Genomic DNA, 24,028 nt, shown 5'->3' with positions numbered 1-24,028 from the left:
GGAGGAAGGGAGGACACAGGAAATATTAAGGAGACAGAACTGAAGGGCCAATTAGATGTACCAGCTGAAAGAGAGCAAAGCTGCTTGGGATTACTCTGGTTTCTGGCTTGCATGGCCTCGCAGACAGAGGCTCCATTCACCCAGACTGGGAATATGGCAAGAACACCAGGTCAGGAGATCAGATCGGCAAACAGCTGAGTGCAAGGTGCTTGGAGAGCATCTCGTTGGAAGCATCCATAGCAGAGAAGAATGGAGCTGAAGTACAGCAGAAATTACAGCGGAGATGTAGCACTGGGAGTTGTCTACAGCTGGATGTCGGTGAAGCTAAAAGTAAGAAGGCTAAGACAGAACTGTGGGGCCCACCCACATTTAAGGGAGGAGCAGCTAAAAAAGATGCCACAAAAGACATGTACTGGAAGCAGGTTGACGAAGCTCAAGGAGAGTTGTGGCCATGTGGAAGAGCCATTTGGAGGAATGGGAAATGGCACTAATGAGAAATCCATGAAGAGATCGCACGTGGCACCAAAGCCCCTGCTGAGATGAGCCGCACTAGTGGGACCCGTTGACGACAGGGATGCTGGAAACAAGAATCCTAAGGGCACCAAACTACCAGTTGTATTTTCATATATTCCGTAGCCTGTGGGGTAAGGCAGACACAGTGAATGGCTAGGGTATCACAAAGCAAAGGGTCCACAGGATGAGAAAGACAGAAAGGCCAGGAGGCTGAGACATGCATGAGGCTTGGCTGGATGGAGAAGAAAACCTAAGCATGATGTGGGAGATGGACTAACACAAAAGTCAGAGGTGGATGCGGCCGAAAGCTCCGAGGCCAAAAAGTAGGCCAAGTGGGGAATAAGGGGAGGGCGAGCACCAGAAGGATAGGAGGTTGTAGACAGCGTCAAGTACCACAGTCCAAAACGTCAGACGGTCGCTCAAGCTCCTGCAGGGGGTCAAGGGCGTGGCCACTGGGGATGGCAGCTGAACTGAAGTGAAAACAAGGATGGTTCCAATTAAAAAGTCAAGAAACTCCGAAGCTGGGGGGTGGGGGGAAGGGAGGGGAGGGGAAGGGAGGGTCTCCACGTGGATCCCGATGCGGCTTGCACCGACGCCAGGACCTGGCAAGGAGAGAGAGACTTGGAGCATGTCAAATCCTCCATAAACGAAGCCATGTCGCTGTCAAGTGAGAAGGTGACAGCAACAAGAAGGGGGAAGGCAGGAATCTCAACGGAAAAGGACGCTTTGTATGAAGGTGAAAGAATAAAAGTAGCAGGGAGAAGCAGAAAAATTCAAATCAGCTTCCCACTCACATGGTGCAGGTAGTGCCAGAGAACCAGGAACCTCACTGCAGACCCCAAAATACCACACCTCAGGCCCCCAAATGCCCGAAAGATTCCTTGCCTTCCACTTCAACCTGTTCTCCCCTTTTTCCTTCCCAATGATGCATAAGGGCACTGCTCCAGGCAGGCCCTGGTGGACACAGAGACAGGACACTCGGGCTCCGGGTCTGATTCCATCATTAACCAGCAGAGTGACCATGAGCGAGTGAGTCATGTCGTCTCTGTGCACCTGAAGTTAATAATCTAGAAACTGGGGCTGATGATATTCATTCTCCTCACCAGTGGTTGGCTATTTCGAAAAATATAAAAGGCAAAGCAGGAAAATGTTTTAAAGGGCCATTTTATTCCTTAATCCAACTGGTGGAGCTTAAAGCTAAAGAGGTCGCCAAATCCTAAGATGAAGCTTCCATACGGATGGTTACTTAATTTGACCCAATGAGTCTTCTTGGAGCCTCAATATCTGTAAATTGAGGGAGATGGGTTAAATGATGGTCCTGTCTACCCAGAATTTATTTTGTTTGCTTCTGGGGGATTCTCCCTGTGCCCCAAGGCCTGGGAGTGTTTCTGACCAAGGTTCTCCCAGCCTGAGCCTAACATATTATAGGTATTTATGACTCTGCCCTAACACCTGACAACCCCTCCAGACAGTTGGCTTCCAGCAAATGTTTGGGGGACAGGTGAGCGCTGATGGTCACTCAAAGGTAGCTGGCGGCTTCGCTGAGAAACGGGCTGCACAAGAGTAATCGTGAGCATTCAGGAGAACACAGCCCCTGGCACACAGGAGGTACTCAGTACTCACTGTTGAATAGATTAGTCATCTACCAAATCTATTGGAAATTTTTTAACTGCACAGATAGATGCAAGAAATTCTCAATACCCATCTCAGATCCAGTTCTCCAGTATAAACTTATGTGAATTCCATAAAAGGTAGCTGGAAACCAAAACATTATTTTCAATATTGCCGGCATGAGCAATGCAGTGGTTACTGAGGGCAGGGAAAATGACGAGTCCCCAGACAAAAATCATAATTCAGCGAGCTCAGAGGGCAAATTCAGAATCGTATCCCACGGCATCTAAATTTTATTTAGATGTGGCCAGAGTGTGACTCAGGCCTATGCGTTTTTTAAGGGAGGAAACGAGACCAAAGGCACAAATGATTCAATCTGTATGTGTGAGCTGCGGAAATTTCTATAAAAATTCTTTTAGAATTCTTGCCAGTGTACTTGAATTTCAAGCGCTAGTGGGGTCAAAACCCAGTCTAGTCAGTTCTCATTATCCGCAATAATAAGAGCTTGGAAATCAATGCCATATAGTGTGCATCTGAAATCTGAAATTCGGAGACACGAACGTGGATATCTTCGTGGCCAGAGCCACGCTCCTACCCGCTTTGTGGCTAGATGGTACAACAGAGATAGCGGATGTAAAAGCTCTCTGTCAAGCATACAATAGGGGCCTCTCAGGTAAAACTGCTTGATTTTTATTTGATTTGTATTTTATTTATACAATCACGGGGAGCACTCAGCAGAGCAGTGGACAGAGCACAGGTCCAACATCGTTATGCTCTGCGGTCCTGGCAGAAGTCGCATCGTCCCTCTAAAGCCTCAGCGTCCCCATTTGTAAAACAAGAATCATTATAGCCACATCCCATGAAACGGCTGTGAAGGTAAGAAGCCGTAATATGCTCGTCAAGCCCTCAGCACAGAGGCAGAAACACAGTTGGCGTTCCCAGAATAAGTGGAAACGATTATCGTCACTGGAAAGTACACATCGCAGACTGGTGTAGTAAAGATATCCTACAGTTTCAGGTAATTCAAGAAAGAACAGTTTAAAGATAACTTTATTCCACAATGCCCACTGTGTCTTGTGGTAAGAATACGCTTCAGGAGTAAAATGCCAACTTCTCTTTTAAAGATTCTGCTGCTGGTGCCTGATTCTCTAAGACATGCTCTGGTAAAAACCAACAATTTGGAGGTTCCCGGAGGACCTCTAGCACCATCCCAGACTGTGGGATCCCAGAGCACCAGACATTCAGCAATCCTTGCTTTTTCACACAGCTTCTCTGCATTAGGGACCCACCAGTCCATTCCTGTTGGAACCCAAAGCAAGGTAGATGCGAAACTTGACAGCCCAGTCCGTGAGGAATAAAAAAGAGATAAATACTTTAAACGTTCATTCTCTGTATCACTCACTTTGCACCTGGGTGCTTTACCTTCCATATTTAATGAACTATTTTCTTGCAACCATGTATGCCCTTGTATATTTCTTAAAAGCACTATTGGTACCACTTTGGAAACCTCCCCTTGCACTGGCCTTCCTTAGCACATCATGCATGTTCTGTAAACACCTGATTGGTTGATTTCTACACATTTACAAATATCATTAACTCGTAAAGATGTACTATACCTAAAAGGCCGGAAACCAACAAGACTGCCAAAATCATTGTCAAAATATATGATGTTATGTCAAAATAATAGAAATTATTTTTCTACTAATTAATACTAAATTCAGAACAGATTATTTAACATCCTTCTTAAAGATGGCTTGAGATAAGCAACTAAGTAGTGAGGAATCTAAAATCAGCTTCCTATCACCATGAGCGGGGTTAGCTCTTTCCAGCAAGGGCCGGCTTTATGATGCTGTAAGCCAAAAAGCTGAGCCCACAGGCAGACGACCCACAACAAAGAGGAGCCGGAATGCCACAGCTTATGACAAAACCTGGCCACACCCTCCTTCCTTCTTCATCTTTGTCACTCTGAATTCATAAAACTGAGTGAATACAATTTGGAACAATTTCCGAGGCTTACGAAGAGATTTTTTAAAAAAATAAATAAGACCAAGGCGGGCACAGGTGACTCAGAAGAGATCACATCCATTAGCACATAAAGCCAAAATAAACCCTGGGGTGGGGGAGAACAGATGGCCTGTGGGCAATGGATGGAGCCAGGGGGATTCAGAACCATGGCCCTCTGGATGGCATTCCACCATGGGAGACGCCTATTTGTAGGAGGTGATGTCCATTTTCACCAGATGGCCAGCTCACCGCCTGGAGTCTCAACCACCAGGTAAGCTTGGTGACTTGTGAGAATTTAACCTCACCTGAACAGAGAAAACGAACAAAGGACAGAAATTGCATCTTCTGTCACCCTTGGGACTAATGAGAATAGAATACTGCAAAGGTAAAGACGCCCGAATTATTTTCTACCCATTCTTGTCTGCATGACAATAGACCAAAAACATTTAGAACACAGAAGAAAAATATCTTCTTCCCCTCACCCTCACAAAAATCTCAGGATGTTATAAACATTAACTGGAGCTGAAGGAGCTGAAAATTCCTTTAAAAGGAGACAATTAGGAGATTTAACTGATTACTAAATCATTAACTCAGACTATAGATGAATCACAAAAATTGCCCATAATGTCAACTAGGAACCTGCATCTAAAGATTCAGAAACCATGATGGATTATGGTTACAATTATATTTATGAAAGGTGTTCGAAGCGAAAGGATGAAAGGAAAGACAACAATCCTAAGAATGGTTGTGTTCAATTGCTGGGATTAGGGGTGATTTTTCTTCTAACTTGGCTATGAACAGAAGAGTAAGTGATAAATTAATAGCAAGCAGTGTAGAACACTATCCATGGCAAAGGACAAGTGCTTTGTGTGTTGGTTGGTTGGCTGGGTGGTTGGTTGGTTGGTTGGATTTCACTTTCTAGTCCATCACCTGCCGCTCATTCTGTCTGCAACTCACCACGTGGGTTCAATCCCACCCAAACTGGTCTAGTTGGGTTTTCCTGAGTTTCCCACTGTGGCTGGGACTCAAGTTTGACTCAAGTCAAACTCCTCCCATTAAGACTGGATCAAGGTCGTCCCTCAGATTAAGGCAACTTCTCAGACATCCTCCCAGCACCACCCCCTTTGTCTTCCTCCTCTCAAAAGACTTCTGTAAATATCTGAACTGTCTACTTCTAGGAAGTCTGTGTTTATGCATTTCTATTTTCAGGACATTCTTCCACCTTCTTATGGACAGTTTTCTAGTTTTCTCTTCCTTCTGGGCTCACTCTTAGATTACATTTTCCAGTCTCTTTCTGCAGGTAGGTGTGGCCAAGTGATGGAGCCCTAATCCATGGAATGTGAGCAGAATGATGCACAGCCCTTTGGGTCCTGTTCCCCTCTCTCTTCCCCCTTCCATCTGCTGGATACAGACAAGCACAGTAGCCATGTAAGCCAGAGACTGAAGATGGCAAAATCACAAAGGAAGGTTCCTGGGTCCCTGAATCACTATTTGGTAGAGAGCTCCCCGCCAATCAGGTACACTCATTTGGTCTTTATGTGCATGAGTAATAAAACGTTATGGCTTTGAGCCATTATAGATTTGAGTATTAGACTGTTACCACAGCTAACCCGTCTCAGCCAATACGTGATTGAGGTGGGACAGGCAGGGGCTGTGACAGATGCCCCATCTAAAGGAGGTACCACTATTCGACTTTAGCCAATTGTTGCCATGCAAGAATGTAATTTATTTCACCAGTGGGGTCAACCTTCTGATCATTTCAAGAGAACCTAGAAATCCTGATTTTCATGGAAAAGCTCCTGATTTTTAAATGATTTTTATTTTTGTTTGACAAGTGCTTGATTTTTGAAAACACATCTGTAGACAGAAGTGAGTCCTCCAGGCTATGATCCCTGCACTCCATTCCACCACCAGTACCACGCTATCCATAAGAATTTTTTGGGAGAATAGTCAAGAAAGGTTTTACGAACAGAAATAATAGAACAGGATTTTATAAGTATGGTGAGAATGCACTAGGAGATTCTCTTCCTTCCTTTATACATACCACGATTATCCCATATCTATTATGGGATAAGACATGATCCCAGCCTTTGAAACGTCAGGTGTTGTCTGCACACTTTCATCCGTAGGGCTGAAACTGACTCCACAGTTATCCCACCTTTTAGCAGTTAAGTGGCATTGCTTCCTGCCCTGAGAGCCCTGCCTACTGTCTCCTGTGCTCAGGAGCCCGTATCTCAGTTGTCCCTTAGAACGGGCTTGACTTTGTAGTATATTCTTCCCTCTTGGTCTGAACAAGTTGTCTTACTAGCCACTGAGGCAACTGTTTCTCCAAATGGACATGGGCTATAACAGTATATGTCCTCAGTTATAATGAAAATTTTTGCACATGGATCATAGTTGTTGAAAGGGTTTCCAGGACCTCAGTGAACCTGGGACTCCCTTTAGAAAATTGCTCTAAGGGGCTCTGTCCGATGAAGGAGCCAGACCAGTAGGCCATATCAGATGGGACAGGGGTTGGGAGTGGGGAGGATGGCTTCTAATTCCTGTGGAGCAGGGCAGACTGTGTGCCAGGAAAGGCTACTTAAAGGAGGCAGGACTTGGACTGGGTCTTGAAGAAAGTACGGCTGCTAACCAGACAGGGCTGAGAAGTGCTTCCCAGGCAGAAAGACTAAAAGGCAAGGGGCAGAAATGGGCTTTGGGGGAAATGCAAGTCTGGCTATGGTGGCAGGTAGGAGTTGGAGGTAGTTCTTTCATAAAGTACCCAGACTGCTAAGCAATGAAGCTGAACTGAGTTATGGGGCACCACGGGGTAGATTTATGTTTTATTAAAAACCTCTGGCTGAAGGATGAGATTGGTTAGCAGGGGCCAAGACTAGAAGCAAGGTGGTCAGTTAGCAGGCATGGCTTTGACAAGAACACCGACCATAAAGAGGGAAGGTCTGAAAAAAACTTGGAAGCTTTATGCTAATACTGTTTAATTTTAGTTAGGATTCCAGAGCAGACAGTCCATGTCTTCTCTTCACCCAACTCAAGTGATTGGGTAATTGAATGTCAAGGTCACGCAATGGCTTCCCATCCCTCCTAATTTAAAAGCTAGAGTGTATGGCGTGTCTCCTGCGTGATGTGGCCCCTGCCACCTCTCCTGCCTAGTCCAGCACTCACTATCCTCTGGATTCCTGCCTTCCTTCTCTCTGGTTCCGGAATAAACCACACTTCTTCCCACCACAGAGGACAGTACCCACATTTCCCTTTGCTCTAAATCTCTGCCTGGTTATCTCCTACTCATTCTTCGGATGTGGGCTCAAGTCTCACTTGAGGACAGCCTTCCCCGACCAACCTCCTCCTTACTCACCCAACCTCCTCCCCAGCACCTGGGGCTTCCCTTCACAACACTCACCTCCGTTGGTAATTGTATACTTATTCCTATGAGGAACTGACTGATGTCTTTCTCTCCCCAATGAGCCAACGTCTGCTTCCTCCCCACTAGATCCCTTACACCCAGCACAGTGCCTGCCACATAAATACTGTCTGAATTAATACACAAAGGAAAGAGTCCATTTAGAAACAACAGGCATCATTATTTAAGACTGCCTGGTATTAAAATTAAACCATGGTGAAAAAAATCAAACCATGATGCCTGGGGAGAGGGTGAGTAGAGATGGGGAAGGAGGGTAATGTCTACAGAAGAGCAAGAGGGAACTTATTTCCTGGGGTGATGGTCATGTTCGAAATCCTAACAAGAATTTGGGTTACACAGGAGCATGCATTTGTCAAAACACAGAAATATACACTTAGGATTTCCATATTACTCTGTACATAAAAATCATCTAAAAAATTAAAAATAGATATTGAAGTTTAATTAGTGGCATGCATGCTGAAGTGTTTAGGGGTGACATGTACTGATGTCTGCAACTTACTTTGAAATATATAAAAAAAATCAAAAACACAGGAATATACACTTAGGATTTCCATATTTCTCTGTACATAAAAAATTAGCAGGCATGGCTGCTAAAAAATTAAAAATAAACAAATATTGAAGTTTAATCAGTGGCATGCATGCTGAAGTGTTCAGGGGTGACATGTACTGATGTCTGCAACTTACTTTGAAATGTATCCAAAAGAATAAGAGCAATTCATGGACGGATAGACGTACAGACAAGATATATGATAAAACACACACAGCAAAATGTTAACCATATCATCCAGGTGGTAGGTAATGGCTGCTCACTGTACAGTACTTTCAACGCTTCTGTACGCTGGAAAATTTAATAAGATAAGGGGGGAAAGCCTGCAGAGTATAGCTGAAGATGTATTTACATTGTAGTCAGATTTGGTTTCAAATGCCATCTTCACCACTTACAAGCAATGGGCCCTTAGGCAAATCCGTTTCCTAAATGTTCTCTCAATCTTAGCTTCCTCCAAGAAAAATGGGCAAGAATTCCCTCCCAGTGTCATCATGGGGGGGAAATAAGATGGAACTCCTGATCCAGGGGCTGCCACGATAGTAGCTATCTCATCAATGTTAGTCCTCCTACTCAGAAGTCAACATTTCCACAAACTAGGACAAATCTCCAGTGAAACATAAAAGAAGAATCTTGTCAAATTTTTTTCTCACACAGCCCCTGGGAAATTAAAAGAATAAATTAACTGTGCTATTTTTATAGGTAAAGACACTGACCTTCCATCCGTAGGACACTTGGAACTCCAGGTCTAAAGGAGATCTACGCTGTCAACACTTCCTCATTCCATCTCCCAGTGGCCAACACCACCCGTGGTTAGAGCTGGCTAGTTAGTGACATAGTCACATCAGTCAGAAGGACGGGGAACGTCGGCCGAACTGTAAGTAGCGTATAGAAGCCAAGACTCCTAGTCACCTCCCAGATGTGCAAGGGAGAAGAGCCAACCAGACGAGCCCTAAGATCTCTGAAAGCAACTCACGTGTCAGGGGTGGTAGTCACAAGACTGTCCTGGCTTTTAGCATAATTACAAGCACTGAGAGATGGCCTTAAGACCACATATAAAAGCCTCCAATCAAGAATAATAGTGTTGATTCAACTGGAAGACATGTAATGGGCTACCACATGGCCTTCACCTCTCTAGGTTCATAAGGTAGGAGAAAGGAATCCATTGATGACGACCCCAAATGAGAAGGAACTGCTGACCTCGGGAAGCAAGGAAAACAAAAAAACCAATGCACCTCCAAGAAAATGAGGCCTGCCATCTTAAAATCAGTGAAAGGGTTAGTTCTATGTCACAAGTAAGACATTACAGGCAGAGGAAATTGTAATTTTTTAGAAAGCATCTCTGTGTGCCTACTAGATGGCACATTTAGGACTATATAATTCAAGCTTATTTTAGGCTGTTCCTGCCCAATCTAACTTCCACCCGCTCTTCCTTGAAATAGTATTTCCTTTTACATAACTTGAAACCCACCTAGTTAGTTAGCCTATTAAGCCTAGACTTGAGACTTCTTGGAGACATCCTGCATTTCCTGTGTACACTGCTACACTGCATGTGTCGTGCATGGAGCCCACAGATGGATAGGATCACGTCGGCGCTGAGCCAACTGTGCACATCTCTTCCTAGCTCTACCTCACACTGGTAGTTTGAAATCAGCCATGGTGGGAGGATTTATACCATGGAAATCGGCCAACACTATAAATCAGGCCACTTATCCTAGATATTTTTCGTAGAGCCAGCTTACCAGCACATGAACTTGTTTTTCACTGTCATGGAAGGTTTGGGGAAGCCTGCCCTATCCACACCAGCTAAGACTGCCCTTTACCATAGACCATGGCTAAAGGAGGGGTCAGCCTAGGAAGTCATTTTTGTACCACTTGCCCCTTCTCCCCTGGCCTCTGCTGATCAGGTAAGGGGTACATTCCTCACTCAATTGGCCAGATGACAGCAGCCTGATTTTCCCTTCTGGGAAATATGGAAACGGGACAGAGACTGGACAGTGGGTCCTGAAACTGAAAACTTGCCAATTCCGGCTGCAGTGAGCACCACAGCAAGAAAAAGCGCGCTGAAGGTTTAGTTACAGGGGGATCGAGTGGCTGTGGCTAAGCAGAGAAAGCCAGTCTGCAGGAAGAGGCAGAAGGACAGACCCATCCTGCGGGGAAAGAGAGGGTCCCTGAGACAAAGGCCAGTAAACCTCAGCTTCTCACTGTCGAGGAAGGCAGTATCATGAAGCAGAGTGAGGCCTATGGAATTAAACTGGTTGGGTTCAAATCCCGCCTCTGATACCTACCCACGTGATACTGGATGAATAACTATAAAGTTACTCTGTGCCTCAGTTTCCTCATCTGAAACATGGAGATCATAACAGAACCCACTTCACAGGATTGTTGTGAAAAATCAAACGGGCTGATACAAATAGTAAATGCTCCAAAATGTTAGCTATTATTTCTATCAATTAATTATATAGTCAACACGGCCCAGTTATATTTTATTCCTATTCTGAATATGTCACATGAGATTCCCCTGTGGCCAAAGGCCCCATACTTGAGCTAGTTTTAGTTAAGTCGCTAGGTAATCATAGAGTAGTGTAAACGTACAATCAGAGAATAACATAGAATTCCTGAATCATAGAACAATGTAAAAATCCCTGGACCACTGTGTGACCTTTAGCAAATCACCTCCTTAACCCTCTCAAGAGTGATATGAGATTCAAATAAAAGAGTGAGAACTTCAACTAGTATGAGGTGCGACACCAAGCTGTGGAAAAGTAGCGAAAAGTAAATATATCACATTAGCCATAGGATAGGAAAACACTTGTTTAAAATGTTTTCTTGTTGGACTAGAGACAAGAAATTATTCTCCATCCCACTGCAAGGAAGGTTTTGTTTCTGAAGAATTCACCGGGTTGATGTGTGTGTTCACCTCCAGTATTAAGTAACATAATAACAGGAAACTGCCAGAGACAGCTCTATGGCACCAATTTTTTAATACACTTCCATCTGGTTTAATTATATTCAAAATAATGCTCGTAATCCAGATCCTCCTATTCTTTTCAAAACAAAGACTCATTATTTGATAATGAAGTACGCAGGTTTAGAGATATTTTTGATCAGCTCTTTTAGAGAAGGACTTCTAAAGCGGCACCATTAATTTCAACACATTTTCTTCTTAGACTTCACATTTTTCTCCAGCCCTCCTTGGTTTGCTGTTGACATTTGGTAAATAAAAAGACAACGACAGAGGAGCAGCATTCATTACCAGAAACCGAGGAGGAGGAGTAAGTCTGGGGGCCCTGGTTTCATTGTGGCACTTAATTCCATATTTCACGTCACAAGAGTAAAGTCAGAAATATTCTAGACCTTCCTATTTACAGGTACCACATAAATAACAAAGCCATTTTGTGTTTCTGACGTCAGGAGATTTTATTTGAGGCTAAGAATAGATTTAACATATATAAATCAAAATCAAATTCCCCTCTTGTGGTTAGGATGCATTAGGCAAAGACTCGCCTGAGTGGACAGATGGCAGGTGCAGCAATGTCCTTGGGCTAAATATGTGGGGCAGCTACTTGGCCTTATTTACATCTACATTAGTTGGTTTAAACACAGTGTTTATCCCTATTCTATTTAGTGTTTAAGAGTTTGTGATTTTTCCTTAGCATCTGTGGAAGTTTGTTCCAAGGAAGGAAGCCAAGGAGTAGAGAAAATAGGAGAAATGGTCTAAGGAGAGGTTTTAACTCTATAGGTTTGAATCCAATCTGTGGTTTTAAAACAGTTTTCTTTGGGGCGCCTGGGTGGCTCAGTTGGTTAAGCGGCTGCCTTCGGCTCAGGTCATGATCCCAGGGTCCTGAGATCGAGCCCCGCATCGGGCTCCCTGCTCAGCAGGAAGCCTGCTACTCCCTCTCCCACTCCCTCTGCTTGTGTTCCCTCTCTCGCTGTCTCTCTCAAATAAATAAATACATCTTCTTAAAAAAAAAAATAAAACGGTTTTCTTTTATTGTAAAGGCTTTTCTATGTTTCAGGGAGGAGTTCAAATTCTCTTGTGACAAAATTTACTTAACATGGAAAAAGGGTCATGATATAGTGTCAAGTGACAAATATTCTGAATATTACACCCTTAATCTCTTTACTTTTTTTAAGATTGTATTTATGTATTTATTTGAGAGAGAAAGAGCATCAGTGGAGGGAGGGGCAGAGGGAGAGGGAGAAGCAGACTCCCCGCTGAGTAGGGAACCCAACGCAGGGCTCGATCCCAGGACCCTGAGATCATGACCTGAGCCAAAGGCAGAGGCTTAAACGACTGAGCCACCCGACGCCCCCACCCTTAATCTCTTTAAAAAAAATGTTTGTACAAAGAAAGATCTGTAAAGACTCATATTTGCTTGACAGCACAACTCTAGGAAATAGCAACAGGGCCAACCAGGCCTTTTGCATTTTACTTCATACACTTGTGTACTGTTTGAATTTAATAAAGTATATATGACTTTTACAATTTTTAAAAGCCAGTGAAGATTAAAGATAAGCCAGTATTTATTTGGGCTTCAAGTTGGAACCATGAGAGCAAAATATGAGAAAACTCTTCCTTTGAGTTGAGAGTCCTTGACTGGCCTTGCCACCAACTAGGAAGAGATAAGAAATGCAAATGGTCTAACCCATCAAAACATTTGCCCAAGGCTCATAAACACACACGCCTGGGAATGGGGGAAGAAGGGAGGATCCTGAGACTCTTATTTACTGATAAGAAAACTAAAGCCCTGAAAAGTGAAGTGACTTGATAAATAGCCAACAGCCAGCTAGGGGTGACCTGTCTCCTCAGTACATCGAACACAATTTCCCCTCACCCAGGCCATTTGCCCTAGACCTTAAACCAAACCAACATCTTAATGTCTAGGAAGTGTCCACTGTTAGCCCCAAGAATGAGGAAATGTACTAGAGGTATCTGTTACTTTTTAATTTACTAAAGAAACACTTAAGCAATCTTCAATCTCATCTATAAAACCATAGGCCTTAGGGGAGAAATAATACCAATTCTATCCAAACACTTCCATAAAACAGAAGAGAGAATGCTTTCCAGCCATTTTAGAGATCAGCATTCCCCTTATTCCAAAACCAGACAAAACATACCCAGGAAAATAAATTATCAGTTGTTTAAAACAAACAAACAAACAAACAAACAAAAATACCAGGAAAACAAAGCTACATACCAATCAATATCCTTCATGAACGTAAGACTTTATAAATTTCCAATAAAAAGATCAGAAAATCAGGCCCAGCTGGAATATAAATCTTGACTAAGTTGGAGTTTATCCTGGAAATACAAGGTTGGTCCAACATTCTAAAATCAACCAATGCCTTTTTACAGACTGAAAAAGAAAAACCTTGTGGTGATTTCAACAGATAAAGAGAAATCATTTGACAAAATTCACTACCCATTTATGATAAAAATTTCACAGCAAACTGGATATAGAACGGAACTTCCTAAACCAGATAAAAGTCCTCTACAAAACGAAGCAAAACAAAACAAAACAAAACTACAACCAACATCACACTTAATAGTGAAAGACTGAATGAGATCAAGGTAAGGATGCCCACTCTCCCCATTCCTACTCAACAATGCACCTGAAATTGTAACCACTGCAATGAGGCAAGAAAAGAAATAAAAGGCATGAAGATATGAAATAAAGAAAAATCCCAAAGATTCTACAGAAAGCTACTAGAAGTAATGTGGGTTTGGAAGGGTCACATGATACAAGGTTAATCTTTTTAAAATCATATATCTATATATTGACAAAGAATTTTTAAAGTACTGCTTGCCAAAGCACTGGAAAATATGAAATACATATGTACAAAATGTGTATGCTGAAAACTATAAAACTTCGATGAGAGAAAAGGAAGACTACCTAAATAAATGGAGAGAAACATGTTCATGGATAAAAAATTTCAATAATGTTAAGATATCAGTCTTTTCCAGGGAAATCCCAGTAGAAATTCCACCAAGTCTTTTTTATATAGACTGACAAAAAGATATTAAGATCTCTATGGAAAAACACAAGACCTAGAATATCCAAAAAGATTTTGAAAAAGAAGAAAAAATTTAGAGGATTCACATTATCTGATTTCAAGACTTATTATAGAGGGCGCCTGGGTGGCTCAGTCATTAAGCATCTGCCTTCGGCTCAGGTCATGATCCCAGGGTCCTGGGATCGAGCCCCCCATTGGGCTCCCTGCTCCGCGGGAAGCCTGCTTCTCTCTCTCCCACTCCCCCTGCTTGTGTTCCCTCTCTCACTGTGTCTCTCTCTATCAAATAAATAAAATCTTTTAAAAAATTAATTAATTAATTAATTAAATTAAAGCTTTCAAATTAAAAAAAAAAAACTTACTATAGAGCTCAACTGGGGGCAATCTTACCCCCCAGGGGCCATTTAGCAATGTATGAAGACATTTTGGTTGTCACAGCTGGGGAAGGAGGGAGCTACTGGCATCTGGCAACTACTGGGCAGACTCCAGAAATGGCACTAAACATCCTACAAGGCACAGGACAGTCTCCCACAACAAAGAATTATCCAGCTCAAAGTATCAGTAGTGCTGCGATTAAGAAACCCTGAGCTAGAAAAATGAAGACAGTGTTTAACTGACATAAGGAAAGAAGTATACATTAATAGAACAAACTAGACTCCAGAAATAAACCCACCCATATAAAGTACCCAGGCAAATCAACAGAACAACATTAAATATAATCTCTTTAATAAATGGTGCTGGAGCAACTAAGTGCCCATATGCAAAAGACATTAACCTCAACTCTTCCCTGCATTATATATACAAAAATTAACATGAAATGGACCACAGATCTAAAGGTAAAAATAAGACTATAAAACTTATAGAAGAAATCATAGCTATTTGTGACCTTGAGTTAGGCAAGTATTTCTATCCTTAGATATAAAAACCTGCAAATCTTTTTTTTAACATGGAATGAGGCCTCTTTAATTTTAATTTATTTTATTTTAATTTCAGTGTAGTTAATATACAATGTTGTGTTTGTTTCAGGTGTACAATATAGCAATGTGAGAATTCCATATACTACTCAGTGTTCGTCAAAGTAAGTGTACTCTTCATCCTCTTCACCTATTTCACCCCAAAACCACAAATGTTAAATTTAAATGCTGATAAACTAGAGTCCATCAAAATCTAAAACTTCTGTTCTTTAGAAAATATTGTTAATGAAACAAAAAGACAGGCCACAGGCTGGGGGGAAATATTTGCAAAGAGCATATATGATAAACAACTTGAATCCAGAATACAAAAAGAAAGCTCAAAACTCAATAATAATAAAACAATCTCATTTTTTTAAATGGGCAAAAGATTTAACAGACACTTCAAAACAGATACAGATGGCAAGTAAGAAAACGAACAGATAAGCAGCAATAACAGCATTGGTAACTCGAGAAATGCAAAGTCACCCTACAATGAGACACCGCTACAAACTACTGGAATCACTGGAATTTAAATTTAAAAAGAAAGTTGACAAAACCAAGTGCCAGTGAGGATACAGAGAAGCAACCAGAACACTCATACATTGCTTATGGGAATACAAAATTGGAAAACTTTGGAAAAGAATTTGGCAGTTTCTTTTTCTTTCTTTTTTTTTTTAGAGGGTGGGGGAGAGAAAGGGAGAGAATATCAAGCAGGCTCCACGCTCAGCGCAGAGCCCAACACAGGGCTTCATCCCACAACCCTAAGATCATGACCTGAGCCAATATCAAGAGTTAGACGCTTAACCGACTAGGCTGGCGCCCCAAGAATTTGGCAGTTTCTTATAAGATTAAACACATATCTGACGTAAGATCCAGAAATTCTACTCCTAGGTATTTACCCAAGAGACGAAAGCTGCCCACACAAAAACTTTTATGCTAAAAACTGGAAACCACCCAAATGTCTATTAACTGGTGAATGGATCAGCAAACTGGGGTGCATCCCAATAAAAACAGTACAGAAACAGAGATACATATATGCAATAATATATGTGATTCTCAAGAGCATTACCCTAAATCAAAGAAGCCAGACATAAAAATGTTTCATACTGTACGATTCCATTTCTATGAGCCTCAGTTAAAGGCAAAATTATAGGGACAGAGAATAGATTAGTGCTTGTCAGGGACTGGATGTGTAGGTGGGGGGAAGACTGACTACAAAGGAGCAGGAGAAAATTTTTGGAGGTGCCAGAAATGTTCTATATCTGAATTGTAGTTGTGGATCCATGATTATATACTTCTGTCAAAACTAATCATGCAGTACACCTAAAAAGGGTGAATTTTACTGTATGTAAATTATACCTTAATAAACTTGACTTAAAAAAAGGAAAAAAAAAGTGGTGGCTCATGGGTGTATTTTCTTTGTACGGCATGACATTTCAAAAATCTGAAAACACCAAATGTTGGTGACATTTGAAAACAAGATTTTACATAAAGATCCAGCTTTTCTTGAGAAGTCAGAACTTTGGCACCCTGGGCCTCGTTCCCTCCCAGGCTGCCGCTGAGCAGGAACTGCCTCTTTGCACAAAGCAGATACTTTATGTCTTGCCACCTCCCCCAAACCTGAACCAACTCACAGAAGTATTTTATTGACCTGCCACTCCAGCCACTGAGGAAGGGTTGCTTATCCTTGGCCGCAGACTGAGGCCAGGGCCAGGCCTAGCTAGCTCTGCACTATACTTCCAGTATCTGGTGAAGAGCTGGGCCTCGCATATGCCAGGTGGTTGATAAACATTATCAAATCAATGTGACTCACTTGCCGCCTTCCCACCGCTACAATAACTGCTATTCACTATACCCAGATTGCCAAGTGCTCCTTTCGACCTGAAGTCGCCAAAGAGAGTCACCATCCAAGGCAGCCATCTAGTGACCTAGAATAATGTGTCCCTCTGTGTGTTTAGAAATCCCCAGTAATATGTTGTCAAGCAACGAAAATGTTTTAGGACCATTCCAACTATTCATTTTTGTCTGGAGAAGAGTAGAGTTGTTGTTTGTTTAAAAAAAAGAAAGAAAGAAAACCACAATACAGGCTTGAAGGGTAATGAAAATGAAAAAGGGAGTGTGCACATTTTGAATATTCTCAGATCATATTCTAGTAATTTAAGACTTAAAAGATAAGTAGGCTTCAGAGAGATTTTCCAGTTGTCATCAGAATACAGTATCTCAAAGTTTTCACAGTGATGTTCAGTTTGGGGGGGGGGGCAGGGAGAGGGTTTCTGACTTCTGTTTGATGTTAACATTAAAAGTAGAGTGTTATTATTCCCAAAATCTTCTTTGCTTGTGTGTGGGATGGAGAAAGAAGCAGAGGCAAGGTTTAGAACATCTTGCAAATATATCTGAAGCACTGATAATTAATACTGACAGTAAAAAAGCCCAAATACATTTTACTGGATTGTCTATATCTGGGGCGAAAAACACCAAATCAAACACTCTTGGGGCGCCTGGGTGGCTCAGCCGTTAAGCGTCTGCCTTCGGCTCAGATCATGATCCCAGGGTCCTGGGATCGAGCCCCACGTCGGGCTCCCTGCTTGCTTCTCCCTCTCCCACTCCCCCTGCTTGTGTTCCCTCTCTGTCTCTCTCTCTGTCAAAATAAATAAAAACCTTTTTTTTAAAGATTTTATTTATTTATTTGACAGAGAGAGGGAACACAAGCAGGGGGAGTGGGAGAGGGAGAAGCAGGCTTCCCACCGAGCAGGGAGCCCGATGCGGGGCTCGATCCCAGGACCCTGAGATCATGACCTGAGCGGAAGGCAGATGCTTAATGACTGAGCCACCCAGGTGCCCCTAAATAAAAATCTTAAAAAAAAAAAAATCAAACACTCCTGCTGCACATCTTTAATGTTAAAAAGTGAGAAAGTACAAACATGATGCAATTATATCCCATCTTAACTCTCTTGACCCACCTCCCCTCTCACTCTGCTTTCTTTGATAGAAAAGACTTTAAAAGCGTTGTCTTTTTTTACTATCTCTGATTTTTCTTCTTCCTTTCTCTCTTGAACCCACTGCCATAAGACTTCCATCCCCTCTACTCTCAGGGCACCAAACACGTCCACATCTCCAAACCCAACGTCCACTGCTAGTCCCCATCTAGACTTTCTCAGTCTCTTTTGCTGGTCCCTCTTCCCCTGAACCCCTAAATGCTGCAGTATCCCAGGGCTCATTGCTCAGATCACCCCTTTCTCTATACTTACTCTCTAGGTTTCTCATCCAATCCCATGCGGATGGCTTCCAAATTTATACTTCTGGTATAATATATATATCTGCCTAGAATTCTAGACTACTATGTTCAACTGGCCATACTGGTTCCTCTCTTTTTCTCCCACCCCTCCTCTAGTTTATTAGAAAATTGTATTAGCTCTATCCTCAAAAGATGTCCAAAATTTCACCACTCCTCACCACGCCATACTACCTGTTTCTATCCCTGACCTTAGAGTCTTTTCTCCCCACAATAGCGAGATTCTTTTAAAACTGAAGTCAGAGCATGTCACCTCTTACTTACTCTCATTCAAAACAAATGCCAAGTTCTCACCATGCCAAAGTGTCCTACACAATCTGGCCTCAGCCTGCTCTTCAACGTCATGTCTTACCATTGTCTCCTTGTTCACTCAATTCCACATGGCCTCCACGCTGGTCCTCAACCGTCCCAAACACAATCTCTTCTCGAGGCTTTTGCACTTGCTTTCCGCTCTACCTGGAGTATCTTCCTCCACTTTTAGGTAGCTACTCAAACGTCATCTGATCATGGATGTCTTCCCTCCCCATTCTATCAATAAGCACATGCGTGAGGGCGCACACATATCCTCTTACCCTGATTATTTGTCTTACCACCATCCAACCTACAGTCATTTGTTTATTGCCACTTGCTACTTAAAGTGGGGGTCAATAAACCCCTGGTCCTTGCTAGAAACACAGAGCATCAGGCCTTATCCCAGACTTGGCTGAATCAAAACCTGCATACTAACAGGATCGTCAAGTAATTCACATGTGCAGTAAAGTTTGGAAAGCACTGGGCTAGTGCCATGAGACTGAGAGTTTCTTTTCATTCATTTTGGTGACCTCAGAAAGCTGAAGCACTCAAGACACACTGAATGAAGGAATGAACCAGTGAACTATTGCACCTGTTCCAAATGGAACTCCAAGCTGATGATGTGGTACAAGGTTGGAGAGGGGCAAGAAAGACATCCTAGGTCAAAATTAACTCCCCTATATTTTGTGCTAAATTAGAGGTTCCCCAGGTACAGCAAACCCTTCTTCCAAAATGCAAAATACATTCCCCGACTAAAGGAGCCATTCACAACTTACTGTGGATTATTTAAATGAGATAATTATTCTAACAAAAACAGAATCAGCCAAACTGAGGGAACAGGAGTGTAAGAAGGCTGAAAATTTAATAAGTGCCTACACCATGTTGAGCATCGTAACAGACAAGAGGGAAACACAGATAAATCAGGGAACTTACAAGTAGGTGGGGGAAGCAGCAAAGAGGGGTGGCAAAGGGAATGGAAGGGCAAAGGGAAGGGCAAAGAGGGTGTGGGGCCTGTGAGGAGGGCTTGGGAAAGCCCCAAGCCATGGAGAAAATCTGGAGTATTCCTCACTATGGGCATTCTGTACTCTGGCCACAAAGAACCCTTTACTTTTCCCCTAGCCTGAAATGCCACCATCAATCCTGCCAACACCTACTCATCCTTTAAGGGGCCACCGCTACTCCGGAATTAACTGTTCCTTCATTTTGTGAGCTCTGATCACATGGTATCAGAATTCAAGGGTGCACATCACTCTTTTCATGAGGGGCTTCTACCTACTGCCTTCTCCTTATTCACCTCTGCAGCCCCGTCCCCTTCATAGCACCTGGACACAGTAATGTTCAGTCCATTTCTGCCATTTTATAAGAACAGCTAGCATTCTCGGAGCATTTACTATGTATAGCAAGCATCGTTTGAAACAATTCAGATGTATTAACTTATTCGATCCTCATGACAAGCCAGTGAGATTAGAGCTATTATCCCCATTTTACAGATCAGAGAGGCAAGGTCACAGAAAGGAATGAGCGCTGTACCTGCACCCAAACGGCACACAGTACTGGTTTACTGACATGAACTGCATGGATGATCAGTAGTTAAGAAGTCTGGGAAGTCAAACTTGAACTTTACCATCCTGCCTGGAGCCCCTGAGGGCAGAAGAGGCTGAGGATGTCGGAGCTCACTGCTCTAAAGAAACTCCTCTCCCACACCAGTCTCCCATATCCAAAACAGAAGTCATTGCCTGGGAGCAAGAGCTCCGTGGAGATGGAGGCTAGGAGGTCCGAGGGAGGACATTGAAGGCCTTTCCTTTACAGGACAAAGAGAAGGAGTGCCAATTCCCCTAGGAATGTTAAAGCAAAAGCATTGGGTGGAATGGGTGGAGGTAGGCTGGAAGACACTGTAGAGGCTCTGGAACACAAAGGTTCTCAACAACTGCTACAGATTTTCCTGAAACAAACCATTTTTACCCATTTTTCAACCCAGGTAAGTGTTTACCTTAACCTTGCTTAGAAAACAAGGCACAGCAAGGTCATGACTGTAGCAAACTAGCACTCTTAGTAGGATCTTAATATCATAGGTCTGGCTTGTGGTACAACTCAGCATCAGACACACTCAGCAGCAAGTAGCAGCACCAAACTGCAGCTACCCCTCCCAAAAGTCCAAAACCAGGTTGTCGGAAGTTCAAGTTCCCTGAAAAGTGTCATCCATTCTCCCGCCTCCCTCCAGACACTGCTTCTTTACACAAATCCCTTAGGATGCCTTGCATGAGTCCCAGGACTCACCCGCCCTGCAGCAACACTGCCTCAACTGGAAGTCAGAGAACAAATGAAAGCAGGTAGGAGGCAAAACAGGGAGCCCAGGGTTTAAGTCATGCCACTGAATCAGCAGCCAACTCAGAGGAAACCATGGAGCCCAGTGGTATGCTCTGGATCCACAGGTGAGCTAGACCACAGGAAATTGGTCATCAAGGGTGACAGCAGAAGGGCACCCCCAAAAAGCACAGAGGAAGCAACAAGTCACTCCAATGAGAGGGGAAGACAGGAGACTTTGGGGAACAGTGTCAATTTCAATGATTTTTACCATCATTTTAATCAAAGCACCTTTCTTAACTGTCCCCATGATCACACTAAGAGGAAAAAGAAAAATGACATCATGGCTAAAACTAAAAGATACAGATCACCAGTCCCCTAAGTCAGACTCTGGCAGTCTAAAGGAAGAGCCAAGTAAAGTCACAGGCTCAGAAAGGTCAGTGGTCCAAAGGAAGAACAGAAATTAAAAGCTGATCAGAAAGAATCATGGGACATCAGGCTGAACAGGAATAATACATAAGCTCCAAATTGCATATATTCCAGATGGTTGAATAGTTTTTGGTATATGCACACAAATGAACAGCATCCAAAAATTAACATCTCATAAACAGTTTACAAAACTACCAGAGATATGATTTATTTTAAATAAAAACTCAAAGTGTGTTTCTGATCCAAGGAATACTAAGGTGTTTACATGTGTCTGACTCTGGACTTACCTTTTAACCATTATGCCAAAAACTGCTAGAGGCGTAAAAACTGGGGGCTAAAATTCTTAAAAGGTTTTTCTTGGGTCTCAGCCACCCACCCAAAGATTACCGAACTTTGTCACCACTATAATCATAGCAGAAAATTTCTGGACAGTAACTTGTACACATAGACACCTCATGTCAGGGACCCTTTAACTGAATCAAAAAAAAAAGGGCTTTGAATTAAGGTGTTGAAGACAGGTAATAATTTTAACCTGAAACCCTGAAACCCTGGTACCTATATTCTTCATAATTAGGAAATTTAATCTAACTGGGGGAAAGAGTACGCTGGGAAAAAAAGCAGTCTTCATTAGTCCTTGCTAGAAATCACATAACTACAGGATCCCATTTGCTAAAGTGAGAGCTCTATTCCTTGATAAATGAAATGTACCAAGAGCCCAGAATTTCATCACAAACAAAAGCCTGACCTTTACAAGTGCCATAGTAATCATTCTTATTTCAAAGACATTTCCTGACTGCACAGTTTTAAAGCACATTAGCAGAATAACCCTCCCCCCCAAAAAATAGTTACAAGAGATTTCTCAAAATCGTCCGAGGAATTACAGAAATCTATTTCCTGGGGTTCTTGGGACTCTAAAAAACAAGCGTGATTATTTTTAACTATCGTCCTGCAAACAGTGTGTTATGTGCCTGGATCCCTTTGCAAGATGCAAGGATTATTTTAGGTACCTCTGTCCCAAAAGAAAACGAGTCTTCTGTCAACATGTAGGGAAAAACGCTATTTGGGAAGCCGACCCGGGAATTGCCTAAAACTCTCTGGCCATTTCATGCAGCTAAAACAAAGTGGTCACCCAACAAGGAGCCCAAAATACAGTGGACGTCCCCACCCTGAAATGTGTCCTATTAAAACACATGCCTTTTAAGGTGTCTTTAACACACCATGTCTTTATCTAAATGAAGTGTGCCTGCCGGGACCATTGGGAAGGATCTGCAACTTGTCCAGAAAGAAGATGCGAATGCACCTCTTTTTACTTCCCCGCCCAACGGTGCCTTCCCGGGAGACAGATTCTCACAGTAATGCTGTGGCAGCAGCAAAGGGAGGAGAAAATCCCAGCGCCGGTGCTGCAAAGACCTCTCCATCCACCGCCACCCCGCCAGGTGCCAGCCCCGACGGGCGGCCCCGCTGCTCCAGAAACCTCCATGGGTGCAAAGCAGCCGCCAAGCGCTTACCGGTGTCGGCCAGGCAGTGCTCGGAGAGGGCCGCCAGCAGCAACAGTCCCAGCAGCAGCAGCGGCGGCGGCGGCGGCGGCGGCGCATCCTGGGACGCGGCGGCCCGGGGACCCGGTGCCAGCCCGGAGCCCCTCACGCCCGGGCCGCGGGCTCCTCCCCCGCCGGCCCGGCCCCTGCGCCCCCGTGCAGTCGGCCCAGCTTCCCTCGGGGCCTGGGGCTTCGCCTCCTGCCGAGCCATGGGGACGCTTCACACATCCAGGCCGCTGCCTCGCACCGCACCGCGCCGGGGAGCCCAGCCTTCGGCGCCCCGGTCCTCACCGGGCACCTCCGGCCATGGCCCGGGCGCCGGAGGGCGGGGGCACCTGGCGGCGCGACTTGCTCACTCGTCCTGCCGCGCCCGGGACGGGCTCCGCGGAGCCGCGGCTTCACCCGCGCAGGGCCCCGGGCCGCATGGAGCCGCGGCGGGAGCCGGCCGGGGTTCCCACGGTGCTTGTCGCCCCGCGCCGGCGCGCCCGGGCTGCGCGGGTGGGACGGGCGCCGCCCGGAGCCCCCACCCCGGGGCGGACTCCCGCGGACTGAGGGGGCGAGGCGGCGAGGAGCGGGCGCTGGCGGCCGCGAGGCGCGCTCGGGACCCTCCCTCCCGCCGCCGGCTGCTGCCTCTCCGCCCGGCTCTCCTCGCCCGCTCGGGCGCGGGTTCCAGCTCCGGCTCCGGCTTCCGGGCCGAGAGTATTACTGCAGCTCAGAGCGGCGTCTCATTGACAAAGAAAGCACGTAGCTACCGGAGCGGGCGAGAGAGGCGAGGCAGGCGCGCGCGCGCGCATCCCCGCGCGGAACTACCGCGCGCCCCCCGCTCCCGCGCGCCCCGCCGGCCCCCGCCCGGAGGGGGACCCCTCCCGGCCTTTCCCGCGCTCGGAGGTCCGGACCGGAGTGCGGAGGCGGCGGGGGAGGCGTGAGGGGACTTCCTTCTCCTCCCCCTCATTTCCTCTCCCGTCTCGCATCTAAAGGAGGGGAGATCGCCAGGAGAGGTCCTCTGAACCCAAAACGGGGGTGGGGGGGTTAAATGGTCATGGTCAACGTACTGAAGAGGCCAGTAAGCTCCTCAGCCTGGATTTTGGAAAGCCCATGGCAGATAGGCGGGCGCGCTTT

The 24,028-nt window shown here is 44.4% G+C and overlaps 1 protein-coding gene across 6 annotated transcripts in view; it reads right to left on the bottom strand.

Moving 5' to 3' along the window:
• Positions 1–23,265, bottom strand: part of KIAA1549L (KIAA1549 like) — a 262,959-nt gene extending 239,694 nt beyond the window's left edge. For all 6 annotated transcript variants that reach the window (XM_035722907.1, XM_035722910.1, XM_035722906.1 and 3 more), the window contains exon 1: positions 22,883–23,265. In XM_035722907.1, coding sequence (XP_035578800.1) covers positions 22,883–23,120 — 238 coding nt within the window. In that variant the 5' untranslated portion in view covers positions 23,121–23,265. The remainder of the gene's footprint in view (positions 1–22,882) is intronic.
• Between the last annotated feature and the right edge of the window lie 763 nt (positions 23,266–24,028).

The sequence above is a fragment of the Zalophus californianus genome, chromosome 11, assembly GCF_009762305.2.
Source record: "Zalophus californianus isolate mZalCal1 chromosome 11, mZalCal1.pri.v2, whole genome shotgun sequence".
Classification (NCBI taxonomy): Eukaryota; Metazoa; Chordata; class Mammalia; order Carnivora; family Otariidae; genus Zalophus; species Zalophus californianus.
This window is presented reverse-complemented; position numbering and strand designations above follow the sequence as displayed.